Consider the following 24,716-nt stretch of genomic DNA (forward strand, 5'->3'; position numbering starts at 1 on the left):
TCTCTAAATACTCGGGAGCCATGGAACAAAGAACTTGTTTCAGTCCAATAAATCAAATCCTGGAATGTTAATTAATTTTAGCATGTCAATTACTCAAAATAAAAATAATGCATGATCTTTTCATTCATAAAATTTGAAATGTTACTTCCCCTTATTCACTGTTAAATCCCCAAACATGGTGAGTTCTTTTTTTTTTTTTTGAGGCAATTAGAAATTACCTCATATTCCAACTAAGAGGCAAAAAAAGCCTAAGAAATATTCATAAAGTTCTCACTCCCAAAATATAAATTTTGGCTGAAGAATATCAGAGCTATAAAATAATGATCTTCCTAGAATTCTCCAAATGACTACTTCTTGCTCAAGTTTTCAATTGAAGGGTATATGGGATTGAAAAACCTTACCTGTAAAGAGGTGGGCCAGATATTGCACGTGGTCTAGGTGATCATTTGAGAATTTAGTAAAGATAGTTGTTTTTGTTGCTGTTGCATGTTTAGGCTTTCCCTCCACAACAGGCAAATCAACATATTATCAGCATTGCTTCTATGGAAAGAATTGCTGTCTCTCTGACTAAGGCTCTCATCAATTAAAGAAAATGTCACCTAATTTATCATTCTAGCAGAATAAGAATTGGAAAGCCATTCATTCATTCAAACATTTATTCAGCAAATGTTATTGAAGCTTTATTATAAATATGCAAGATATTATACTAATGTCTAAGAAGACAAAAATAATGGTCAAATAAAAATATAATAAATAAAAGCATGGATAAGGCAAAAACTTTGGCCATAAAGAACTTAGAATTTAGTTGGGTAAGAGACGATGGGTATATAATGAACTAAGATAGAAAACAGAATGACATGGTAGTAAAACACTGCAGAAAATAAGCAATGTAAACATATAAACACTGCATGATAAACAATTTCATTTTTTAATAGCTTTATTACTAGCAAAATTCAGACACTAATAACTTAATTTTCCATTATACTTTATCTTGCAGAACAGTATTATTCTGGTTAGAAGAACTTAACTTTTTAATTAAGATTAGTCTACTCAGTTATGTAATATAAGTAAAAATGAAAAAAAAACTGTCTTTAAGTAATGTTAAAAGGAAACAATACATCTTGGAGAAAGGACTCTTCTAGAGAATTGGAATGTAAAGATTATCTCAAGATCACTTGTCACTGTCATTTGTCATAAAAATAGAGAAATGATTTTTTCTGTATTTATCAGTTACAGATACTTTTCTGTATATTTCAATTAGGTATATATGCACGCTCAAACTGGCAATGTTCCCAATAGGAGTAGTGTGCTCTCTGGAAGGTAGAGGCATTTGGTGCAGGGTTTCTAAAGCCTTATGGCAAGCTTATCCATTTGGCAGCTTTGAAGTGGAGAGCACTTCTGAGGGTATTTCACAATTAATTAAACAGAATGGGATTCCATTTGAGCAAAGGTTTTATGTGCTTCACTACACAAAGAACTAACCAGCTGATTATACAAAGACCCTTCAAAAAAGGGTTAAAAACTAGAGATTAGCTGCACTAAGGAGAAAGAGTCAGTTTCTTGTAGTTATACTTTTTTAGAGCAGAGAGTAATTAGCAGCAACATTTTTTAGTTGTTAAGACAATGAACAATTTTCCAAAAGAAGACAACAAAAGAAATCTGACCAAAATGTACAATAAACTAAAAGAACAAACTATAAATATTTCCCTTTATAGTTCCATCAAAAGTCAAACTTACCTGTTCTACTATCCAGAGGTCCAAAATCCAAAGAATATTTCACGACATGATAGTTGTTCCATACGTAAAGTAGGTTGTCCCTGGGGTTGTAATCCACAGCTGCTATGTACTGGTATGAATTGGGGAAGGGTACATCCACCATGCTATCCTTACTTTGGTCGGTGTTGTAAATGTAGTCAATCTTATTCCCTGTGGCCTCATTGTCATCATCCTCATATACAGATTTGACCACATACAGAATCCCACAAATCATAAATGCGTTGGAAGCTGACCTTTTATCATACGCAGTGTCCCATGTCCCTTCAATCCTCAGGGTGTAAGGGTTCAATTGGCTAATGACAATTTTACCATTGTTTTGTTCTGTTGCATAGATTACCCATAGCCCATTCTCATCCACTGCCAGGTCTATGTCAGATTTGCCTCCCCATCGGTAAGGGGAGGTATCATGATAATTGGCATTTGCTATGATAGCCTCCCCACTCTTTATTCTAGTCCGCAAATCAAACTTTACTATGTTCCTGGTGCGTTCTTTGTTGAAGAACAAAGCTCCATCATACACTACAAATCCTGTACCATCCACCCTGTGAGGGAGCTTATAGGTTGTAGTTGGCCTTCCAGCAATGAAGTCATCTTTGGATGAGTACTCAGTCAGGGTATCAGTTCTGTAGGGAGTCCAGGGCATATAATAAATCTTGTCAGAAGCCTGCAGAGGGTCTTTGCACCATGCCCCAGATTGGTGGTCCGACTCAAACAAATGTTCACTCTGGTATACTCCTTTCAGTAGTCCAGGACAAAGAAAAACTGTTGGAAGTGAAAGAGTTAAGATAATAAATACATTAATTTTAATATTTTGTCACACATATTTATCTTTCACCAAATGGAATGCAACTCTAACAAGATAGCCACCACCATTAGTATTTTGCTGCATCTTCTGAGAAGAAAAAGTATTCCTCCACATTAATTTTGTCTTTAATTCAAAATCATTTTATTTAATTGGCTGATGAAATTTGACCTTTTATGAGCAACTATCTTTTTCTGTTGTTTTTACCTTTTTAAACATGTGTTGCTATAATTTTTGGATATATGTATTCAGATGTGATATATGTCTACATATTCTATAGACATATAAAAAATAAAAATGCTATACACTGTTTTTTAATTCACTGAGAAAACATATCTTATTAAAAATATTGTTTCCACTCTGGTAAAATAAGCTATTCAATTGTTATCATTAAGAAACAGATGGAAATCCTATAGTATTTTTTTTTTAAATACAGGAAAACAACAGTCCTGTATTACAGGCCACTGAATCTTCTAACAAAAAAGATCTCAGAACTGCTACAGCACACAGAGCATGCAACCCACGCAATTAAAAATGAGTGATGGATGGACATTGGAAGGAAAAAGAGAAAGGAAGAAAAGGAAAGGAAAGGAGGAAAAGAAAAGAAGAAAAGGTGAAAGGTTACAGAGAGGAACCCAAGATCTAGATTTTAATCAGTTAAAAGTGTCCTGTTAAATACAGTAGTATTGGAACTTAAAAATAAATGTACCTTTTACTGTTACATGAGAAGAGCATTAAAAAAAAAAAACAGGATTACTTTCTATAATATTTTGCTGCTCATACTTCAGAATGAAAATGGGCAGGAATCATCTGATTCACTTGAGTTTTAGTATGATTCAGTAGCATATCATGTGAGTGGTAGTAAGAAAGCATACTTGGTTGATTCATTGGTAATGAAGGAAGTATTAAGCAATGATTCCCAAAAGATGGTCCTTGAAGCACCTGTTTATAATGATATAGCTAGGTGTTACACAGTAAAAAGGGGGGAATCCTTAACAACATGTGTTTGAGAAACATCAAACAGAATTAGGGCAGATATTCTAATAGCTTACATACACTTTTTTAGGGCAAAAGTGGGAAGGATGAGCACATTCCATCAACTAATTTGATTGTGGAAGCTTCTTTATACAGAGCCTCTTTGAGGTGTAATGTTCTGCCAAACGTGCTATGGGAAACACTGCTGTAATATTTTTGCAAAGCAAACATACCGAAAAATATCCCGCAGTTCACTGTTATGTTTGAAATGATTAGAAGTGTATTGGGTGGAGAAATTAGAAAATCACAAGGAATTTGGATGCTGGCCCATATTTTAATGATAGGATTATTCTAGTAACATTAGTGATTAGCTCTTTAGCAACTCTAAGCACACATTCAATGGAATGTTGATAAGATGAAATTATGTGAGGTTTTGGAGGTTACTTAAAAGGAAAATCCATTATTAGAATGCCAAAAGTTTTACTTTTCGAAAAATAAAATGTTTTGGGAAAAGGTTGGCTACCAAAATCTTCCATAGGAAGGACAGAGTCATCTTCAATTTATAATCAATAATAATATTGGTGATTATAAGAATTTCTCAGGAATTTAAATACGATTGCTTTAATTGTAAAGGATGGGTACACAGTATTGTCAGAATTCTATATAAAGTTCATGTGAATGTTAATAATCAGCCCTCAGTTACTAAAGTAATTTATTTTAGTGTATTCCAGAAAACTATCTCTCTCTTTCCTCTAATAGATAACATATTACAGAGCAGGGGAAACCACAACAAAACTATGACTAAGGGGAAAAACAAAAAACATAAAACTAAAACAATCAATATCTATCACCAACTACCGGATTTTAAACTACTTATCTAAAAATAATGAGAAATATAATAAACTGTAGAAAATGGTATACTATTAAACTGTTTTAGGATAAAAGAATCAAACCAGCACTGGTCAGCATAAGCGATTCAAGTGAAGTTGAGCAGCAGAAGTAGTACATAAATATCATAAAATAGATAAGAATTAATAACAAAATTATTTTAACTAAATGTTAAACTGTTAAATAACTTAGCCTATACATAGTATATAATTTATGAAAGCTATTTAATTACCTTTTTGTTCCACTTCTATTGGAGAGAGAGAAGTAAAGAGAGAAAGGAGAAAAGAGAATAGATTAATGGTACGGTATTGGCCAGTTACTTTTTATTCACCTCTTCCAAACTGAAAGTCAATAATTATTTATTTCACTCATACGTGTTTTACTGGATATTATGTTTTTAAAAACCCATTTCTCTAATACAATGATTTCTAAAAGCCAACCATATTGCAAACTTTATAATACAGTACAAACTTGGAAAAAAAAAAACAAAATTATTCAAGCTAAGATTGAATAAACACACCATTCCAAACTATAGGCATAAGAAATACAATATTCATAATAAGAACACCAATATTTCCTTTGGAAAGGCAGGTCAGTAATGTACATGAAAAGCATTCAAATAGTTTGACTATTCTTACTTATAAAATATTATAGTTTAAACAACTATTTAACACTACAGCCTTGCTTTTTTACCCACCTCAATAATGGATCTCTTCAGAAAACACTACTCTGAAAATCATTTCCAAAGGTCTAAGATTTTCCACAGCTTGTCAGTCTTATGAAAAAATGTACTTTGTGAGGCTACACATTAACAGGGAATATGCTCACCCTGAATAAATGGATTTAGAATCTTTATTAAGAAACTTCTCTCCCTCTCCCTCATCAATATTTTATATTATTGTGGGAAAAGAGTGTCTATAAGAAAAATCTGTTATCAGAAGATCGATATCAATAATGAGCCACCAGCTCTGACCTTTTCTAAAATTTCTGACTCTTTCAACATACTCCTGTGAAAATAAATTGAGACCTCCAAACATATTATGTGTATGTATTTCTCAGATTAAATTTTATCTAGATACTGAAGAGCAAACTCATACTTTTCCTACTTGTAAGGTACTGATCAACACACATTAGTGCAAAGTTCTGGGAAATAGTAATGTATTTATGAAATTCATTAAGTGACATCTTCTTTATCCTAGAGATATTTACCTCAGGGATAATTTGCCTAGATCCCAACAGTGAGGAAAAAGGGGCGAGTCAGAGAAAAATGTGCTTGTAATACAAGCTTAAAAATCAGAGATTACAGTTGATGTAAAAACAAGACAATTTAAATGAAAAGGATGAAATGACATACTATGACAATAAATTTTAAAACTCTAAGTTTCAAAATCAAAAGATATAATATTTTCAGTAATTACACGAGTGAAATTTTTGTGCTTTGCTCTAATCTCAGAGTTCTTCAATTATTATAAAAACATTTCTCTGCATTGATTGCCTTTTTTTTTTTTTTTTTTAGATACTGGGGGCCAGAGATTGAACCCAGGACCTTGTATTTGGGAAGCTGGTGCTCCACTACTGAGCCACATCAGTTTCCTTGAGTTGGTTTTTTTGCTTGTTTCTCTTGTTTGTTTTTTTCAGAAGGCACAAGGAATTGAATGTTGGACCTCCTAGTGGGAGGTGGGAGCTCAACTGCTTGAGCCATATCTACTCCCATCCATTGCCCTTTTTGATAACTATCATGTGTGTTAGAAGAAAAAAATGGTATATATAAAAAGTTATGCCTAGAAAGTAGCAAATGGGATTGTATTTTATATCCCTTAGCATATTACGTTTACAAATATTTTATTTTTAAGTTTTCTGGAATTCTTCTTTAAACTCTACTATATTGTTGTAATGAATCATCATCATCAACTAATCTTCATAGAGTAACTACTATTCACTGGACTATGCCTAAATATAGATCAGTAAAAAGTTTTACTTAAGACATGCACTTCATGGTACAATGGGAATTTTAACACACCTGTGATCAGACTGACAACTAGAAGAAGCATAACTAAGCCACTTAAAATTTTATTTAATCAATAGCCTCAATGTTTGGACTTGAGGCCTCTCATAATGAAGGTGAAGGCTGGGAGTGAGAAGTCATATTAAAGTTGGCATTTTCAACTACTAACCTATAAGGGAATTTATTTTGCTTATAATTCTTTGGGCTTGGTCTAATTTCAGGGAACTGGTATAGCTGAAGTGTAAGAAAAGCTTGCCTCTTTGCTATTTGCTAGTTACTCAAAATTAAGATTTATTAGACAGCTCTGCTTTGGAAAAAACATTATTATAGTCTTGCCCATGTCATGACTGTCTGTAGCTCATTTTTCATTTATTTGCTATTTTTAAAACTGAAGTAAAACAATCCTACAATTTAAGTTGAAATAAGCACACACAAATCATATTCCCAGAACAAAAACTAGCATGGCAAAACAATTTTTCATTGAAAAGCTTAATAACATTTAGGGTTGGCCAGTCATTGCCAATCATCTTATTCTGATTCTAGAATCTTCCCTGTCTCATCTCCTGAAACACACACATACACACACCAAAGAGTAAATAAAAACTGCCATGCATGGATGTAAATAATATGCTCACCCCTATATTCTTGCAACCCACACAGTTCCAAGCACATAATAAGTACTCAATGAACAGCTAAAGGTGAATATTTCTGTCTCTTGATATTTTAATGAAGTAATTAAAGGAAAAAAGTGATGGAAGACAATCTGCATTTACTATATAATATCTTATGTGCAATGCATTATCCACATAATGTCTTTTAATATTTTAATGGATCAGGAATAAAATGAAATTTATGAACAGTTTGTATCTCCAACTCATTAAATAAAAGACCAGGGGGAAATAAAGGAAAAGAAGCAAACAGATATGGTCCTGAGGGTTACATTGGCAAGAAATCATCCTTGCTATAAAACAGCCTGCAATGATCTAAAAACACAGGCTTAAAATACAACCTTCTCTCCTCTCTATAATGAGATCATATATAAATGAATTGTACGATGACAAGTAACTGTGCCAGGCAGGAGTTCTTCAGGACCTAGTGTTTTCAGTCTGGTCCAATATCCTGAATCCTGATGTTACAGCTGTCATTGTTCATTTCCAATCCTCTTTGTAACTAGTTTCTCTCCTTTTCTCTCTTTACTTTTAATCCACAAACTACTTTTATGGTCCATTCAACCTCTATAAATATGTTTATATATTTCCTTAAAGTGATTTCATTGTTGTCCTTTGTCAAACTTAATGTCATAAGCTATATCCTGTGGTTAGAGTAAATGGCAAGCTCAAACTAAGGGTAATTTTACTCTATATAAAAGGAAAAAACAGGAAATAAAAGATGAGTAAAATTCCCCTTATTTCTCAATAGTTCAGAAAATAGATGAAACATATAGTAATGTTATTGTTTATAAAAGTAAAATGTTAATCTTTCCATATCAGCATCATGTGCAATACTTTTGAATTGCATTCATTAATTAGAAAAAATATAGATTACAGAGCATATGCAAGCATTGCCACGTTTTTTCAAACTGCATTGCAAATTACAGAGAAACAAAGCTGTTGAATGCCAAAAATCGTTAACTAAGAACTATGAAATAGTATATAATTTTAATGTAACTGAAATGTTCTTTTCTTCTAAACCATAAGTCACAGAACATCTTTTTTTTCTATCTAAAATGTAAAAATTCCAAACAGGTAGAATATTTATAATCCAATGTTGCTGCTGTATTTCCATAAGATAGAAATTAAAAAGACACTTATATTGAACATTATATGGTTATAAAATATAAAATAATTTATAAAGATATATTTTCTATGGAAAGGTAGTAGTATTTCAAACCATTATTTTCCTGGTTACATTTGGCTTAGACTATTAAAATACATTTGGGTACATCTATCAGACACCAGTTGTGAAGTTATGAAGATAGCAAAAGGTCAAACTAAGTAAGTAGCAAAATAGCAGTTTTCAATGAAAATTTACTGGTACATCATGCACAGAATAGTTTACTTATAAGAAGATAACCAAAAGTTGACAGTAGTACTTTACAACTTAACAAAACGGTTTCACATGAGTCACTTGATTTAATTATTCAAACAACACTATGATGTATTTATTATTTCCATATCAGAGATACATCAGCCAAACCTCAAAAGGTTAAAGGATTTGACCAAAGTCAATACCAGTAGGTGGCAGAGTGTTGTTTGTTCTTTGTCTAATATCTTACAATTGCTTTCACAAAATGGAAACTCAATGAAACACAGTATAATTGTTGTGCTCTTGTTTTCCATTTCCTCCCCATCACCACAGTCACAAAGCCAAGTAGGAACATACTTTATGCAGGGGTTCTTAAGCAGGGGTCCACAAACCCCTTGGGGTCCGTAGAAAGATTTCAGGGGGTCCCTGAGCCTGAACTGAAAAACATCAACTTATTATCTTTATTTTCTCTGACCTCTAACTGAATTCTAGCCTTTCCTTCACTTAGGAATGTATGCAATAAATAAATTACAGTAGTATTCATTTCACCTGACTGGCAAAGGGGTCTGTGGAACAAAAAGGGTTAAGAACCCCTGTTTTATGGAGATAAATAACATAGCTGGAAACTCCCTGAGGGTAGGTACTGTAGTTAATGCACTGCTGTAATAATAGCTAATATTCATTAAGCATATACCATGTATTGTGAATTGCATTGGAATTTTGCATACAAGAAGATTTAATATCACAGCAACATTATGAAGTAGATATTCTCATGCTCTCAATTTTGCATATGAGAAAACTGAGACACAAAGATGTTTATTAAGTGGTAGAGTTGGGATTTAAATCTAAGTATTATTCTTATTTATTATTTCATCTCCCGTGTCAAGGATATAGAAAGAGTTCAATTAATATTTGTTTTGCCTCCATACAATGACTGAACTGCACTGTGATGTTTTCAAAGAAGGGGACTGCATACATACTTTTTAGTGCTATTACACCTTGAGACTATTGATGCAATGCATCTCTATAAAGATGATAAAATACTATAAAGAAACAAAAAATGAATGGGTTCCACACTTCTTGGCAAAGGAAAACAAGATTTCTCTTATCAACAGAAACAAACCTGTGCTAAATACCTCATGCCCTCTTAATTCTCATTATTCTGAAATAGATAATACTCTCTTCTTTCATTGCCCATCCATGAAGAAATTATAGAAGCACTTCAATAAGTAGAAAATTATCTTTGAAGTTCATTAAAAATTTTGGTATATTGCATATCAAAAATTGACAGACATCCATCTCTTTCAGTAAATAAAGTGCTAATCCTTTATTTAATTAGAGACAGGGGTAATCTCTGCAGCTCAGCTTTTAAATTATGTTTTTCAAATAATACCCATGCATCAGTGAATAAAAGTGCTGCTCAAGCAACTTGTATTACAATGGTCATATAATGTGCTTCCAAAATTATCACCTCTTAATGAATTTTATCCTGGAGTGTGTAGATTGAAAATGTCAATAATTCATAAAATGCTTTTACTAGCCACACTCTAATTTAAACACAAATATTTAATATAGATATTAATCTATAGATGCTTTGGAAACTGAGATTGCCTTTTATTTTGTATTAACTTTCCATTCCATTGATGGATTTGGAAAACCTTTCAAACTGTTAATTTAGCCTTTTAAAAGAAAACTGTGCCATTAGTGTAGACTGTTTTGAGAATCTATCTATCTAATAATGACTTCTAGTAAAAATAATAACCTTTCAAAGTAATTATTGGTAACACTTAGAGTCATTATTACATTTGATTCATCAAGGACATACCTGTCTCGATGGTTTGTCACCACTAGGTAATAATCCCACAATATTTATAGTTACAGAAAACAAAGACAGAGCCACTTCAGAATGATTAGACTATGTGTGGATATTTCCATATTAGAGCCATGAACGTATTTATTGAGCTCCTATTATGTGTAAGGCACTTGGAGCTCTAAATACAGAGACAAATACTACTACTACTAATATCTAATAGTCACTGAACACTTACTATATAAATTGCCATCCTGTGGATGGTTTTATTTAATCCTCACAGAAACCTCATGAAGTTGGTGCTAGAATTATAAACATTTTAGAGAGAAGGAAACGATCCCTGCCTTAGGGAAGCTTGCACTCTAATAATTGGTGATTTTCATATGATAAACTACTTTAAAATGCTTTCAAAGGCCCCAGATAAAGAGATTTAAAAAAGACAAGAATAGAAGCAGATGGCTGAGGCCAGGGGTGGGGAAAGAGTGAACTAAACTGAAGTTAGAAACACAAGGTAAAACAGTCTGACTAAAATCAAACTTCCTATGGAAAAAGTTATCCATCTGCTCCTACGAAATTAATTTTGACTGATTCCTATTGCTAGGTTTTATAAATCCAGCTCTAGATATGAAACAAGTATGATATCAAAAATGAATCTAGCCCTAATTCCAGATATACAAAAGATATTTCGTAATTAATATCCTTAGGGCTTTAGATATGAAAGTTATGTTAGATGCCATTTAGTCCCATTCTTTTTTTTACAAATGAGAAAAATGAAGTCAGAGAATTAGCACCAAGTCATGGTTTACTTTTTCAAGACTATTCAAAGTAAATTATTAAGTAATATGACCTTTTAAATTCACTTAACAATTCTATGTATTGTGAGGACAGAAATGGATGAGAAAAAATCAGAAGCTGTAAGACATAGTTACCCTATTTCCGACAAAATTATAACTACACTGTTTTTTTCAGTCTTTGTCAGAACAGTCAATATTTTTTTACTTAATCGTGAAATCAACAGTTTCTACCACTTAAACATCATTATCTGGTACATTAGACTGGGGCAACAGAAAACCACCCAGACATTCAGTAAGGAAAAAAAAATAGACAACATCCTGAGGAATAGCCTAGGAATGCTGAGGAGCTACCACATACTCTGGCACTTTGAGGAAGACTTCCAAATGTTCACGATCCAAGGAGCAGAAAATATTTTATACTTAGTAAAACATGGTTAATAATAACAAGATTAAAATGCACATATAAATTTTAGAACTGAAAACAAAAATAAACAAAATTAATATATCATTAGTAGAAAATATATGTCAAATATATTCTATACATGGCTACTTAATTCCTTGGAAGATAGGTTTAAAAGATCCTTACTAATAACGTTTTCTGGTGTTTGATAGAATTGGGGTGTCAATACCAATCCATCTAGAATATATTCCAAGTCTTTTGATTCACTACTATGATTTCCCAAAATGTGTTTTTTATATATTTTTCCAATTTTATATTTTATTACTCCTAAAAGTTAACCACATAGTCTTTACAATGGTTTATGTACTTTTACTTCATATTATACACACATACATTCATTTCTGAATTTTAGCTCACTCAGTTACCCTGTTCAGATTGCTTCACCCCTCTCATTTCCCAGTTAAGCTAAACTCTTTCTTCAAGGTCTAAGTCAGGTTTCAATTCTTCAGTTACGGGAGCCATATTCAATGAACTGTTAATTTCAGCAAAGAGAGGCGGTGGGAGTGTGTGTGTGATAATAATGATCTAGTCCAAATCTAGACAAACATTTTCTGTAAAGGGTCGTGATAGTAATTTAGGTTGTGTGGGCCACATACAGTCCCTGTCTCCTTCCTTTCTCTTCCCTTCCCCTCTCATTTCTCTGCCTGCTCCCTTTCTCTTTTCTTCCCTTTTCTTTTTCTTTTAACAACCCTTCAAATAGGTAAAGGGCATTTTTAGCTCATAGGCCATGCAAAAACAACCCATGGGCAATTTATCCTCACAGGCTCAGGCTATAGTTTGCCTATCTCTGGCCTAGCTCATTTCACTGACAGTCTTAGCTATCATTCTGCTGACACTTTGTATTTGATATTTCTCTCTATTCCTACTTTTTAAAATTCTTGATGGCAGAGAACCCTGTGCCATTCATTTTGGCATTATCAGCTCCTAACTGAAAGTCTTATTATAACTGGTGTCCAAAACATTGCCCTGATGTGCTTTCAAAATAATGAATAAATGGCTGCTGGAATGAATTTAGTATGGTGTGTTCAATAACACAAATAAGGGAAAAGGGGTCAAATCTTATATAGGTGGCAATGAATGCCTTTTACTTCTGCTAAGTACACACATAATATCCTGCTTTAAATACTACTTGTTTCTTTCTATTGTAATCCATTAGATCTCTCACTATCTACCTATATAATTTTACACTGCAAAACATTTAGTCTACAGTTAGTTGCTAAGAAAACTTTTGTAATCTCTGCGGTAATTCTCCTTGCTGATATGAAGGCAAGTTATTTTTGGTCCCATAGGTTTAGAATTTATACTATGCCAGTCTATGTGCTCAGTGCTTTACCCCTATAATTTGATTTAATCCTAACCACAGCCCGGCTGACTATATTCTCATCCTTATACAGATGAGGAGACTAAGTACAGAGATAATAGAACTGGTATTTGAACTTCGGAGCCTGCACTATTAACTTAATGCTATACTTCCTAGCAAAACTAATGAAGATAACTAATATATATTAATTGCTTATTACTTACTAGTTGATGGTATTAAATAATATACATGCATCATTTATCTAATATAGCAATACTATAAAGTAGCTATAATTATTTCAATATTACAAAGGAAGCAACTATAGTACAGAAAAGTAAAATAATATACAAATTCAGGTTTCAATGCCAGGCCTTCTAACATCTGAGTTCAAGTGCAAAACCATTTTCTTTGAAGTGGTACTACTAATGTTGAATAATTCCATTGAGAGAGGATATACTGTACTCAGCTATCCCTACTGCACTCTAAATATGACCAGTGCTTTTACTACTAAGTTATATTTTATCTTGTTTAGAAAATGACTGATGGTCAGTTCACAAGGAAAATACCTAATTGTCATTTCAACAAACAAAAATAAAAACTTTTAGTGTTTTAGCCTTCATATCAGCAATAAATTATTAAATAAAAGTATTGCACTGATTTTTTAAAATAGTACCTTCTCAGAGCCATCGTTTAAAAACTCTCCTCAGATATGATGCTTTTCTTGGACATCTTTTTCGGGCAGCGTCACATTCCAGGTTCACAAATGCTTGTTTATTAACTATAAATTGAGGGGCCAGCATTTGGCGTAAATCAATAAAGAATGATGGAAATGAAAGAAGTGCAGTGGTAGAAGAATTAAATATGCCAAAAAGAAGGTGGCACCAATAAAACTATTAATTACCTTTTTCCTACTTGAAAATAAAACACATTGCTATAGCTATTATTTATGTATCTTGAATAAACTTGCAGAAGTAGCAAGTTTTTTTTATTTTTTACTTTTGCAAGGTTTTTTTGAGGAATTTTCTATTTCTTCTTTACTTCTTCAGTGTCAATTGTAGTCCATCTTTGACAATTCAGTTTCCGGACTCCACTGACCTAGCTAAATAAAGTTAATTGCACCGTGAATATTTTCTATTTTATTTTCCATTCCGAATTTAGCTTTGTAATATTATAATATTTTATAAAAGAATTGCATGCTTCTAAGATAGGGAGAAATACTTTGTTTTCCTTAGTACTTTGTTATTCCATTGGAACAGAAGTTCTTAAATGTTTTTTGTTCCACGGAACCCTTTGCCAGTCAGGAGAAAACCATGAACCCCTTCTCAGAATTTAAGTAACGGCAGATAGTTTTATGACATTCAACATCATCAAGTCTTTAAATAAAATTTTAGGATTATTCAAAATTATGTTTTGTAACTGCAGCAATTTGATATTATTGATGAATTCCAAAAAGAAATATTGGATTATGTTTGTAAACTGGTCTTTTCCTCTGGACGTATGAGATTATATTGGATTCAGATGTTTACTTGATTAAGTAATTATGTAAACCTCTTGTGCCAGTAGGGCGTTAAGTCCCCACCCAAGGCATGGCAAAGAACAGAACTGAGGGCTTTTAATGTTGGAGTTTTGATGCTGGAGTTTGATGCTGAAGCTGGAGCCCCAGGGAGAGATACAGAGCCGTTTACTTGATAGTCTACAGCAGAACTTGTGGAGAGAGGTAAAGCCTTGAGAGCCACATCATTTACAGCTAACTTTGTGGAAAAAAATAGAGGAGCTGAGCCCAGAGGAACCCAGGAAGCCTGAACCCTTACAGATTTTGGCAGCCCCAACACATGAAAAAAGACTTTGGTGAGGGAAGTAACTTATGCTTTATGACCTAGTATCTGTAAGCTCCTATCCCAAATAAATACCCTTCATAAAAACCAACCAATTTCTGGTATTTTCATCAGCACCCCTTTGGCTGACTAATACTACAACTTGCCCATAATTTCAAAACCTAATAACCTAACAGAGTTCAACATCTGTTCAAAAGGTCATTTTCAGCAAACATTTAGAAATTGGAATTTTCCCACGGCATAATAAAACCATCTCTGCCATTCTTACTAACCTTTTTGCAGGCACTTATCTACTGTGCTCAGAACATGCTACATCAAAATAAAAATCATACTAAGTCCACACTATACTGTGTATTATTTAATAAATATATCACACCTACACCAAGATGTCCCAACAAGAATGTTTTTAAATGCATAAAATAAAATTACAAAGGAAATCAGTTACCTATATTGAAATAGTTACTAAAATTGAAAACATAATACTATACATGCATGCTTCTTTATTTTTTTTTGAAATTTTTAATTTTTTTAAAGATACACAGATCACACAAAATGTTACATTAAAACATATAAGAGGAAAGCGGATTTGGCCCAACAGATAGGGCGTTTGCCTACCACTGGGAGGTTCAAGGTACAAAAACCCAGGGCCTCCTGACCTGTGTGATGATTTGGCCCATGCACAGTGCTGATGCGTGCAAGGAGTGTCCTGCCACACAGGGGTGTCCCCGGCATAGGAGCACCCACACTCAAGGAGTGCACCCCACAGAGAGATCAGCCCAGTGCAAAAAAAGTGCAGCCTGCTCAGGAGTGGCGTGGTGCCACACACACGGAGAGCTGATGCAGTAAGATGATGCAACAAAACAAGATATAGATTCCGGGTACCAATGACAATATTAGCGGACACAGAAGAATACACAGCAAATGGACACAGAAAGCAGACAACTGGGGGGAGTGGGGGAAGGGGAGAGAAAAAAATAAAATTAAATCTTAAAAAATAAATAAATAAATAAAACATATAAGAGGTTCCCATATACCCCACTCCCCACACCTCCCACTCCTTAGACATCAACAGCTTTTTTCATTACTGTGGTACATTCATAGCATGTGATGAGTACATTTTGGAGCATTGTTACACAGCATGGATTAGAGTTTATGTTGTAGTTTACACTCTCTCCCAGTCCATTCAGTTGGTTATGGCAGGATATATAATGTCCTGCACATGTCCCTGCAATATCACGGAGGACAACTCCAAGTCCTGAAAATGTCACAAAATCACAACCCTTTTTCCTCTCCCTGCCCTCAGCAACTCCCGTGGCCACTGTCTCCACATCAATGATATAATTTCTTCCATTGCTAAAGTCACAATAATTCTACAGTAGAATACCAGTTAAGTTCATTCTAATCCATATTTTATTCCTCCATCCTGAGGACCCTGGGATGGCATGTGCTTTTTTTCTTAACACATTAAATAATAATCCAATACATCACAATATAGGAAAGTTAAAGTTAAATTTTATTTTTTAAAGATATGTCAATGTGCAGACCATTGTTGTTATCCTGAATAAGAACATTAAACTTGGGTGTAATATTTGACAAGGCCACACAAATATCATGTTGGGCATCTAACTGAATTTCAATTCAAGCTCACATACCTTAGGTCCGTGGACCCCCGGTTAAGAATTCCTGCTTTGGAAGATACTAATAGAAGAAATGAATCTTCCTTAAAAGAAGGTTGTAAATTAGCTAGGTCAAAGTTGAGGAGGAAATAATTAGCAGACAACCCTTTAATTATACACACTGTAGCACAACACCCAAAGCTGAGAAACAATTAAATAAGAACAAATAGAAAAACAAGATAAAGTGTACCTCCCATCCCATTCTTTAGAATACTCAGCCAACATCTGCAAAGCAATTCATACTTTTTGATTGTTTTAGTGAAATATGTCAAATGAGGGGAAAAGCAAGTTTTAGAGAATGAAAAAAAAAATGTATTCACATACTTACAGTCTATTTATACTAACTAGCTTCCAAATGATTTTTTTCCCTTAAAAGCTATCTGTAATTGGGTCACAAAAATAGGGATTTGATGATGATAGCAGTGAGAAAGGAACTACCAACAATAAAACATCATTAGATGTAATTCTTTCACTTTTAAATGGAATGAAATAAATTTCCTATAGATAAAAAAAGATGTTGATATCTAGTGAACAAAATATTTTAATTACATACTTATAGGTATAATTATAAATATTATATAAATGCTATTATTACATTTATGATATAAGGGAGATTTTTTTTTTAAGGTGGTACCAGGGATTGATCCCATGTCCTCATACATGGGAAGCAGGCACTCAACCACCAAGCTCCATTTACTTCCCAAAGGTGACTGTTATTTTAAATGTTTTTAATTTATTTTTAAAAGATACATAAATTTCATAAAATGTTACATTAAAAAAGTTTAGGGGATTACCATATGCCCCACTCCCCATACCTCCCACCCTTTCCCACATTAACAACTTCTTTCATTACTGTGGTACATTCATTGCAATTGATGAATACATTTTGTAGCATTGTCACCCAGCATGGATTATAGTTTACATTGTAGTTTACATTCTCAACCACTCCATTCTGTAAGTTAAAGCAGGATATATAATGTCCTGTATTTGTCTTTGCAATGAAGGGTGGCTTTTTTAAACACAATTTTGAAGACCTAGATAATTCCAAATAGGAACTATATTTTCCAAGGAACCCCATATTATTATATAAGCTATCAATCTATGAGAAAGTCAAGCTCCATATGCACAGAAAGTATGTCTGTTTTGTTCACTGCTTTGTTCCCAGCACCTAGAACAGTGCCTGGAAAACTGTAGCTACTCAATAAAGAATTTAAACTTGTTAAATCAATACAAGGGGTCTCTACCTTAGATGCTCTTGAAAAACTGATAAACTTTATCCATATTATCAAAGGCAAAATAAAAAGAGCAAACAAAAACAAAATGGATGTGGATTGTATAATTGCTATGCTAAAGTAAATATTTTCTGAATATTAGGTTTAATTAATAAATCATTTGATATTTTTGGTTATCAACTATATCCTAAACAAACAAGCAAACAAAACTACCATGATCTCTTCCATCATACTACAATTTTATATAGCCAACAGTGAAAACTAAACAGTTTGCATAGAGGGAAGCGGATTTGGCTCAACTGATAGAGCATCTGTCTAACGCATAGGAGGTCCAGGGTTCAAATCCAGGGCCTCCTAGTCCATGTGGTGAGCTGGCCCGTGTGCAGTGCTGATGCACCAAAGGAGTTCCATGTCATGCAGAGGTATCCCCTGCATAGGGGAGCCCCACGCGCAAGGAATGCACCCTGCAAGGAGGGCCACCCCAGGCGAAAGGTGCAGACTGCCTAGGTGTGGCGCCACACACAAAGAGAGCTGGTACAGCAAGATGACGCAACAAAAAAGAGACACAGATTCCTGGTGCCACTGATGAGAATGAAAGCAGACACAGAAGAACAAACAGCAAATGGACACAGAGAGCAAACAATAGGGGGAGGGGTAGGAAGAGAAATTTTTTAAAAATAGCTTTGCATCGATAATTTTGCAACTAGAAGCATTTATAGTAACAATAACCTATAGTTATTGAATGCTTAGTCAGTGGTAATCCTAAGGTAATCTTTAAGGTAGGAGCTATATTGTCACCATTTTATTGCTAAAGAAAGTGAGGGATGGAGAAATTGAATTATTTGATCAATGGCAAAAATCTAGTATGAAATAGAGCTAGGATTTAAGAAAAGAATCCAGCTCCAATACTCACTTGTGGTTGATGAAAGGTCTATACAGTGTCCCAGGAAGATTACAGATCAGCTTACACTGAATAATTTTCCTCACCCAGAAATGAAGTAATACAACTGGGTGATGCCTATTTCAAGTATCAACATATTTGATAAATAAATTCAAATGTACGATGTTTTCAGTAAAATCTGCAGTTGAGAATTTTGGCTGCTTTGCCATATATATAAAAGTTATGAGGCCTTCATAATCTGGTATCTACTTCTAAAGAAATACTATACATATTTTTATACAGTAGAGGCAAGCTATGGAGTTCCTTAGATTTCTCAGATGGAAGTTTATAACCACAAACAACAGCACCTTAATTCACAAGTCTTTTAATATTAGTTCCTCTGTGACACATGTAGTATGGATTCATCAGACCATGGTAAAGTTCTATACCCCACCCTGCCTACCAATTTAGAGGAGACTGGTAAAATGAGAACTCTTTAGCAAAGAAAGTTAAAATCAAATAAAAGAACAGAGTACAAAATACTGGTGTGCAGTATTGCTGCAAGAATGGATTTTTCATTTTACAATCAGTTTCTACTAATGCTGTAAAATTGATGTCTTAATATCATGTCTAAATTAAGTCTATGAATTTGGAGGAATCAGCAGTCTTTTATGAATCTCCTCCCTCATTTTAGTAGATTATATATTATCTATTTGAATTCAGGGTCATTAAATTCTTGCAAAGTCTTTACTGCATTATACATATTATTGGTCCTGTCACTAAGCAGTGCCCTCTTTCAGTTTTATAGCTAATATAGCATTTCTCATGGCATCAATAGATTAAAACATTTACTACCAGAAAAAGTATGTGAAAATGGGACAAACTCATTTTGCTACAAGCTAACTCAATAAATCTGTCCAGTTTACTGATGTTCACTTTCATTTAAAATAGGTACATATTTATCTAGCAAATTTCAAGAAGGTAGAATAGATAGGTTATCTCTCTTTTTGTCCATGTGAAAGCAATACTAATTTGATAATGTTAATAAATGGAAATTTAATAGGACCAGATACATATTTCATATATTTGGGAATATTTAGACTTAGGGTTAATGAGGGAGGTATTTGGACTTTAAAAGTTTTTTATCAGTTGTTTCTAGAGCACTACAGTTTCTTCAATATAGAAGGAGACAGCATATCTGAAGTTAATTGGTTGAATTCTGGGATGTTTGTTTGACATCTTTCTTAAATTTACCACCAGAAAAAGGATGTCATTAACAAAGGTAGCTTGCTTCCACTTGGACAAGTGAAAATAAAACAAAGCAAATTTAGTCCTGTGTTTTAAAGTACTATATGAGAGAGAAACAGAATATTGAGGACTTGATGAATAGTCAGCATTTCTGTTGACAATATTATAGAGGAAAGGGGTTTTGGTTATTTTTTTACTTTCAAGGTAAACTCTTTCTTCCTTTTCCAGTCCCCTATATGCCACAGAAGATGGTTATGGATATTGTTTATGTAACTCATCCTCTAGAGGTTTTGTAACCATTTGGCCTAGCATGCAATGGTTAGAACAAATGCTCCCAGATAATACAACCTGATCTCTCCTGAGGGAAGGCCCGACAGTGCAGCCGTCCAAGCCATGAGACTTGTGCTACAAGACACGGGACTATGAGTAAACTCTAGCCCCCACATGCCCTTGAGTAAATTCAGGGATGGTCTTCAAAGCGCTGAGTCCCGGGGCGAGGACAGTGCACTTGCGCCATGCCGCCATTTCATCTCCTTCCGCCATTTTGTCTAGTAAATCTATAGTTACCATATATAGACATATTGCTGTCCCAACCAATCAGATAATGTTTTCGCGTTCACCCTATATAACTCCCGTCCACTACCCCTTCCCCGGACTCGCTCGCAGATCGTGCATAAGCCCGCATACCCTGGCTCCCCCGCTTCTGCCAATAAAGCTGTCTACTTCTCCTGGCCAGTGGCTTGCGTGAGTTTGTAGCGCGGTGCCCCTTCGCTGACTAGCAGCCCCGGCCAGCAGTCCCCGGTGCACCGCTGGTGAGGTGTGTCGACAGCCCCCCGTGGCGGCGGCGGCGGCGGAGAAAGCGAAACCAACATCCCTGCTGGTGGCGCGACTCCCCACCTACACTCTTCCAGCTCTATGTGACAATCACTTTTTTCTGAGTATGAAAATATAGTGGAAGAAAAATAATAAATGTTTACTAAATAAAATCATGCTGGTAAAATGGTTATACTGTATTTTTTATGCATTCACCAGGACTATACAACAGCTCTTGTTAGATATAGTCCCAATTTAAAATGATGACACATTTGATTTTACTTGTGAAAAGCTATGTGTGAATGAATGCTCTGTTTTCATTTTCATATTACTATTTTCTTGCACATAAACTTCCTGTTTTACATAAGAGAAAGCAAATCTACTACAGAGCCCTTAACAAGCCCTTCTGCCATGAAGCATGATGATTCTCTTTTATCTGTGCTTTTGTACCTATGACTTATCAATTAATACTGCCTCCCACAATCTCTTATCCCATTATCTAAGATTTTTGTAACATGCTTTCCAGTTACATGCAACTGAGAGTGGAAAGTTTAGGCAACTCCCTAGAACTCCTCCTGCAGAATGAAAAAGGGAAAATTAGAACTTGTTGTGGCTGATTCTTATCAATTCTGTCTATTCTCCTGTCAATCTTGGCAATATAGAAAAAGATACATGCTTAGATAACATATCCTGAGTTGACAAACAGCTAAGACAAAATCAATGAGAATGGGTCTTAGGCAGAAGCAAATTTTTCCATCTTCATTTTAGGATATTATAACACTCATTTAAGTTTAGTTCTTGGAAAGTCCTTCCTTTTTTGATATGAAAGTATATATTGATAGACGTCTATCATAAGAAATTATTCAAATATTTCCTAACTTAAAATCATTGTTCATTTTCTGGGCTCATATTTCTGGCCTTTTAAAACTCAGTATAGAAAATTACTTTGAGAAATCACCTTTGTTCACTCTAGCTAAAAGGAGTCTAGAGCTCTTCAATAAGAAAGTATAAAAGACAGGGAATGCTTACAATTTCAGTTCACATATTTTTATTTACTAACATATATAGAAAAGTGAGTCATTGAAACTGTTAAGATTCTGAGAGAACATTATTTAAACCTAGAAGTAGATCAAGGTCAATTAATTTACCACACTGAGTTAGAAAGCAAATTAAAATATTTATAAGCAATTTATAGGCAACAAAATGTATGCTTTGGTGAACACTGCATGCACAATAAATACTTGTGATTGATAGAATTAATGAACTTAATGACTTAATAAGAACATACAGGAAAAAAAAACTGAGTACATGTTTTGTTCGCCATGTAAGCATAACTGGCTCCAAAACCTTTTCTCACTGGAGGAAACGAGAACAAACAATCATTAACTGCTGGTATATTCAATATAAAAATGCACTGTATTAACAAAAAGTAGGTTCCAGCAACAAGCTAATTACATAGCAAAACACATTCATATTTACATACTAATTAATAATATCTTATAATTATTTTTTCCTTAATACACAGGTACTTGACAGCAGCTGCAATACTGGCCCTTGTCATTTTCAAAGTATTCTGGGTATTTTGCAATCCAGATATCCAGATTGATCTGAGAGATAGTCATCATTTGATGACTATTTTTGTACAAAAAGGGAAATTTTAATTTTAAAGTAACACATTTCAAGGTAGAAACTCAAGTATATAGTACCAGGGAAAGATCGACATCAAGGGACAAAAGGGAAAAAAAAATCACAGTTAAGAAAATGGCATCACTTGTCTCCATGTAAATAGCAGCCATCACTTGAATTTAAATTTGTCATAAAAGCATTCTCACATAGTGATATCAGCTGTAATTGTAAGGACTATAAGTAAAAACTTGTGGGGAACAGGATATAGGGTAGTAGATTACACACTTCAATTTTTAAACTATTTAATTTAGTGATTACTATATACTTGGCATTATATAAGTACTTTACATATAATAAGTCATTTATTCCTCTTATAGTTATTTCATGTGGTAGATGAGGAATCTGAGACTTGCTGGTCCAGGGTCACAAAATTCACAATTAACAGGCTTGGGGATCTCAACCAATATTTGTAAGAGTCAAAACATGTACTCTAGGGAAGCACATTTGGCTCAACTCATAGAGCATCCGCCTACCACATGGGAGGTTCAGGGTTCAAACCCAGGCCTCCTGACCCATGTGGTGAACTGGCCCATGCACAGTGCTGAAGCACGCAAGGAGAGCCATGCCATGCAGAGGTGTCCCCCACATAGGGGAGCCCCACACGCAAGGAGTGCGCCCCAGAAGGAGAGCTGCCCCACGTGAAAAAAGCACAGCCTGCCCAGGAGATGATGCAACAAAAGAGAAACAGATTCCCAGTGCCGCTGACTAGAATGCAAGCAGACACAGAAGAACACACAGTGAATGGATACAGACAGCAGACAGTAGGGGAAGCGGGGAGAGGGGGGAAAGGGAAGGAAAAAAAAAAAAAAACTTATACTCTAACCAAAATGCTAAATTGTTTTTTGTGGATTTAAAAGAGTATGGAACGAAATGCAATTTTTAAAAAAATATATTTTTGCAAATTACTCCTAAAACTCTCAAAAATGTTTTTTTTTTCTTATTCAAAACCATTGGTATTCTAATTGCTTACATGAAACAGTGGCATCCAATAGTTCTATAAGCATACGATTAGAGCAAAAATTCTGACCATATGTTTTAATGTAACACTGTAAGGTTTATAGGATCCCCTACTGTCAAATGGTTCATGCCTTTGGTAATTGCTTTGCATACCCTTTATGTAGAAGGAGCTCAAAATTGCAAACTAAATACCAACTATAACTTTTAATAGGAGAAATACATTCTCTTACTAAAAGTGTAAGAGGCAAATATTATTTTGTCACATTGAGAATGCTGAGAGCAGTGCTACAAAAGGTGTTTTATGAGAAAAACAGTCCCTGGTACAAGAAGAGGTTGTATTACAACATTGTATTTCTAATTGGGTCACAGAGCTCCTGAGATTCATCTTCCCCTAGAAACAATGTTCACCTGTTGGACACTGTCCTGGACAGTCCGTAAACTCTATATAATTCATAAAGTACTACAAATCCCTCACAGGTGTGCTGCCAAATTTCGATCAATGTGAACAATTTATTGTTAACACAACTGAAAAGCATAATATCTGCTGGATGGAATGTTAAATTGAGTATAGTCATGGTGAATTTTGGGGTACAAGTTAAAGTCCAGCCAATGTCAGAAACAAACAAACAAACCCAGTAATGTCTACTTGTTTTGTATGAACTTTGCTTGACAAATTATTTAAGAGTGTGGTCATGTCAGCAAACAGTTATATAGAGAGGGCAACATACCAAGTGAATATACAGTGCACTATTGTGAGTAAAATTTAATTCATTTAAAAATTTTTGGTTTTTTCAAGTTTTTAAAATACATACACAGGTTTAGGGCCATTCCTAAACATAATCTACAATTATGTTTGATTGGTTTAATTCATTTAAAAATCCTAGATTGAGAATTCAGGAATTCAATAAACTGCTAGATTCCAGTTGGCATGCCACCTGGGCTGGAGGATTGGTTTGTCTCCTGTCTAGGCTAAAAGCAATGGCTCCGGTTGGCAGGGAGCTGGAATGCAGCAGAAAAGAGTTCTGGGAAGGGAGGCCCCAGAAGGTCAGCGTATCCTACGTGTAAATTTTGGGGTATTTTAAAGTTCAAATTTGGCTCTATGGCCATTCCTCAAGATTGACCTAGTAGCTTTTTTTCTACAGATATCACTTTTCTGTACTTTCTGAACCAAGTTATTAATAATGTTTCTTTTACAAATATAGAAATACAGAACTTCAAATTCTTTGACTCCAAAGCCTGACATAAGCCTACCACTGACTTTAGAACTGCTTCTAATACCATGGTTTAAATATTTAGATAAGACTAAGAACCCGTTCCATTTTTAAAGTATCTATAAAAGTAGCTTTCAATTAAACAATTCCAGTTTAAGGAAAAGCAAGCATGTTTTTTATGTTCATTATTTCAAGGCTTTAGCCATAGCAAAGCCAACTTGGCTATAATAAGCACACATGCTTATTTGAATAATTATTGCCTAGAAGATACGTGCTCATATTCTGAAAAAAGTTACTAGGATTCACAAATCACTCCAGGAAGTTAGATCAATTTGACTACTTA

The 24,716-nt window shown here is 34.2% G+C and overlaps 1 protein-coding gene across 50 annotated transcripts in view; it reads right to left on the minus strand.

Annotated features, from left to right (window-relative positions):
• Nucleotides 1-24,716, minus strand: part of ADGRL3 (adhesion G protein-coupled receptor L3) — an 845,015-nt gene that overhangs the window by 323,765 nt on the left and 496,534 nt on the right. For 29 of the 50 annotated variants that reach the window (XM_058297941.1, XM_058297937.2, XM_058297933.1 and 26 more), the window contains 2 exons: nt 4,674-4,688; nt 1,738-2,538 (listed from right to left, as the gene is read on the minus strand). In XM_058297941.1, the coding sequence (XP_058153924.1) occupies nt 1,738-2,538; nt 4,674-4,688 (816 nt within the window). The remainder of the gene's footprint in view (nt 1-1,737; nt 2,539-4,673; nt 4,689-24,716) is intronic. The other 21 variants (XM_071216369.1, XM_058297901.1, XM_058297964.2 and 18 more) reach the window with 1 other exon arrangement.

The sequence above is a fragment of the Dasypus novemcinctus genome, chromosome 1 (genome assembly GCF_030445035.2).
Source record: "Dasypus novemcinctus isolate mDasNov1 chromosome 1, mDasNov1.1.hap2, whole genome shotgun sequence".
Taxonomy (NCBI): domain Eukaryota; kingdom Metazoa; phylum Chordata; class Mammalia; order Cingulata; family Dasypodidae; genus Dasypus; species Dasypus novemcinctus.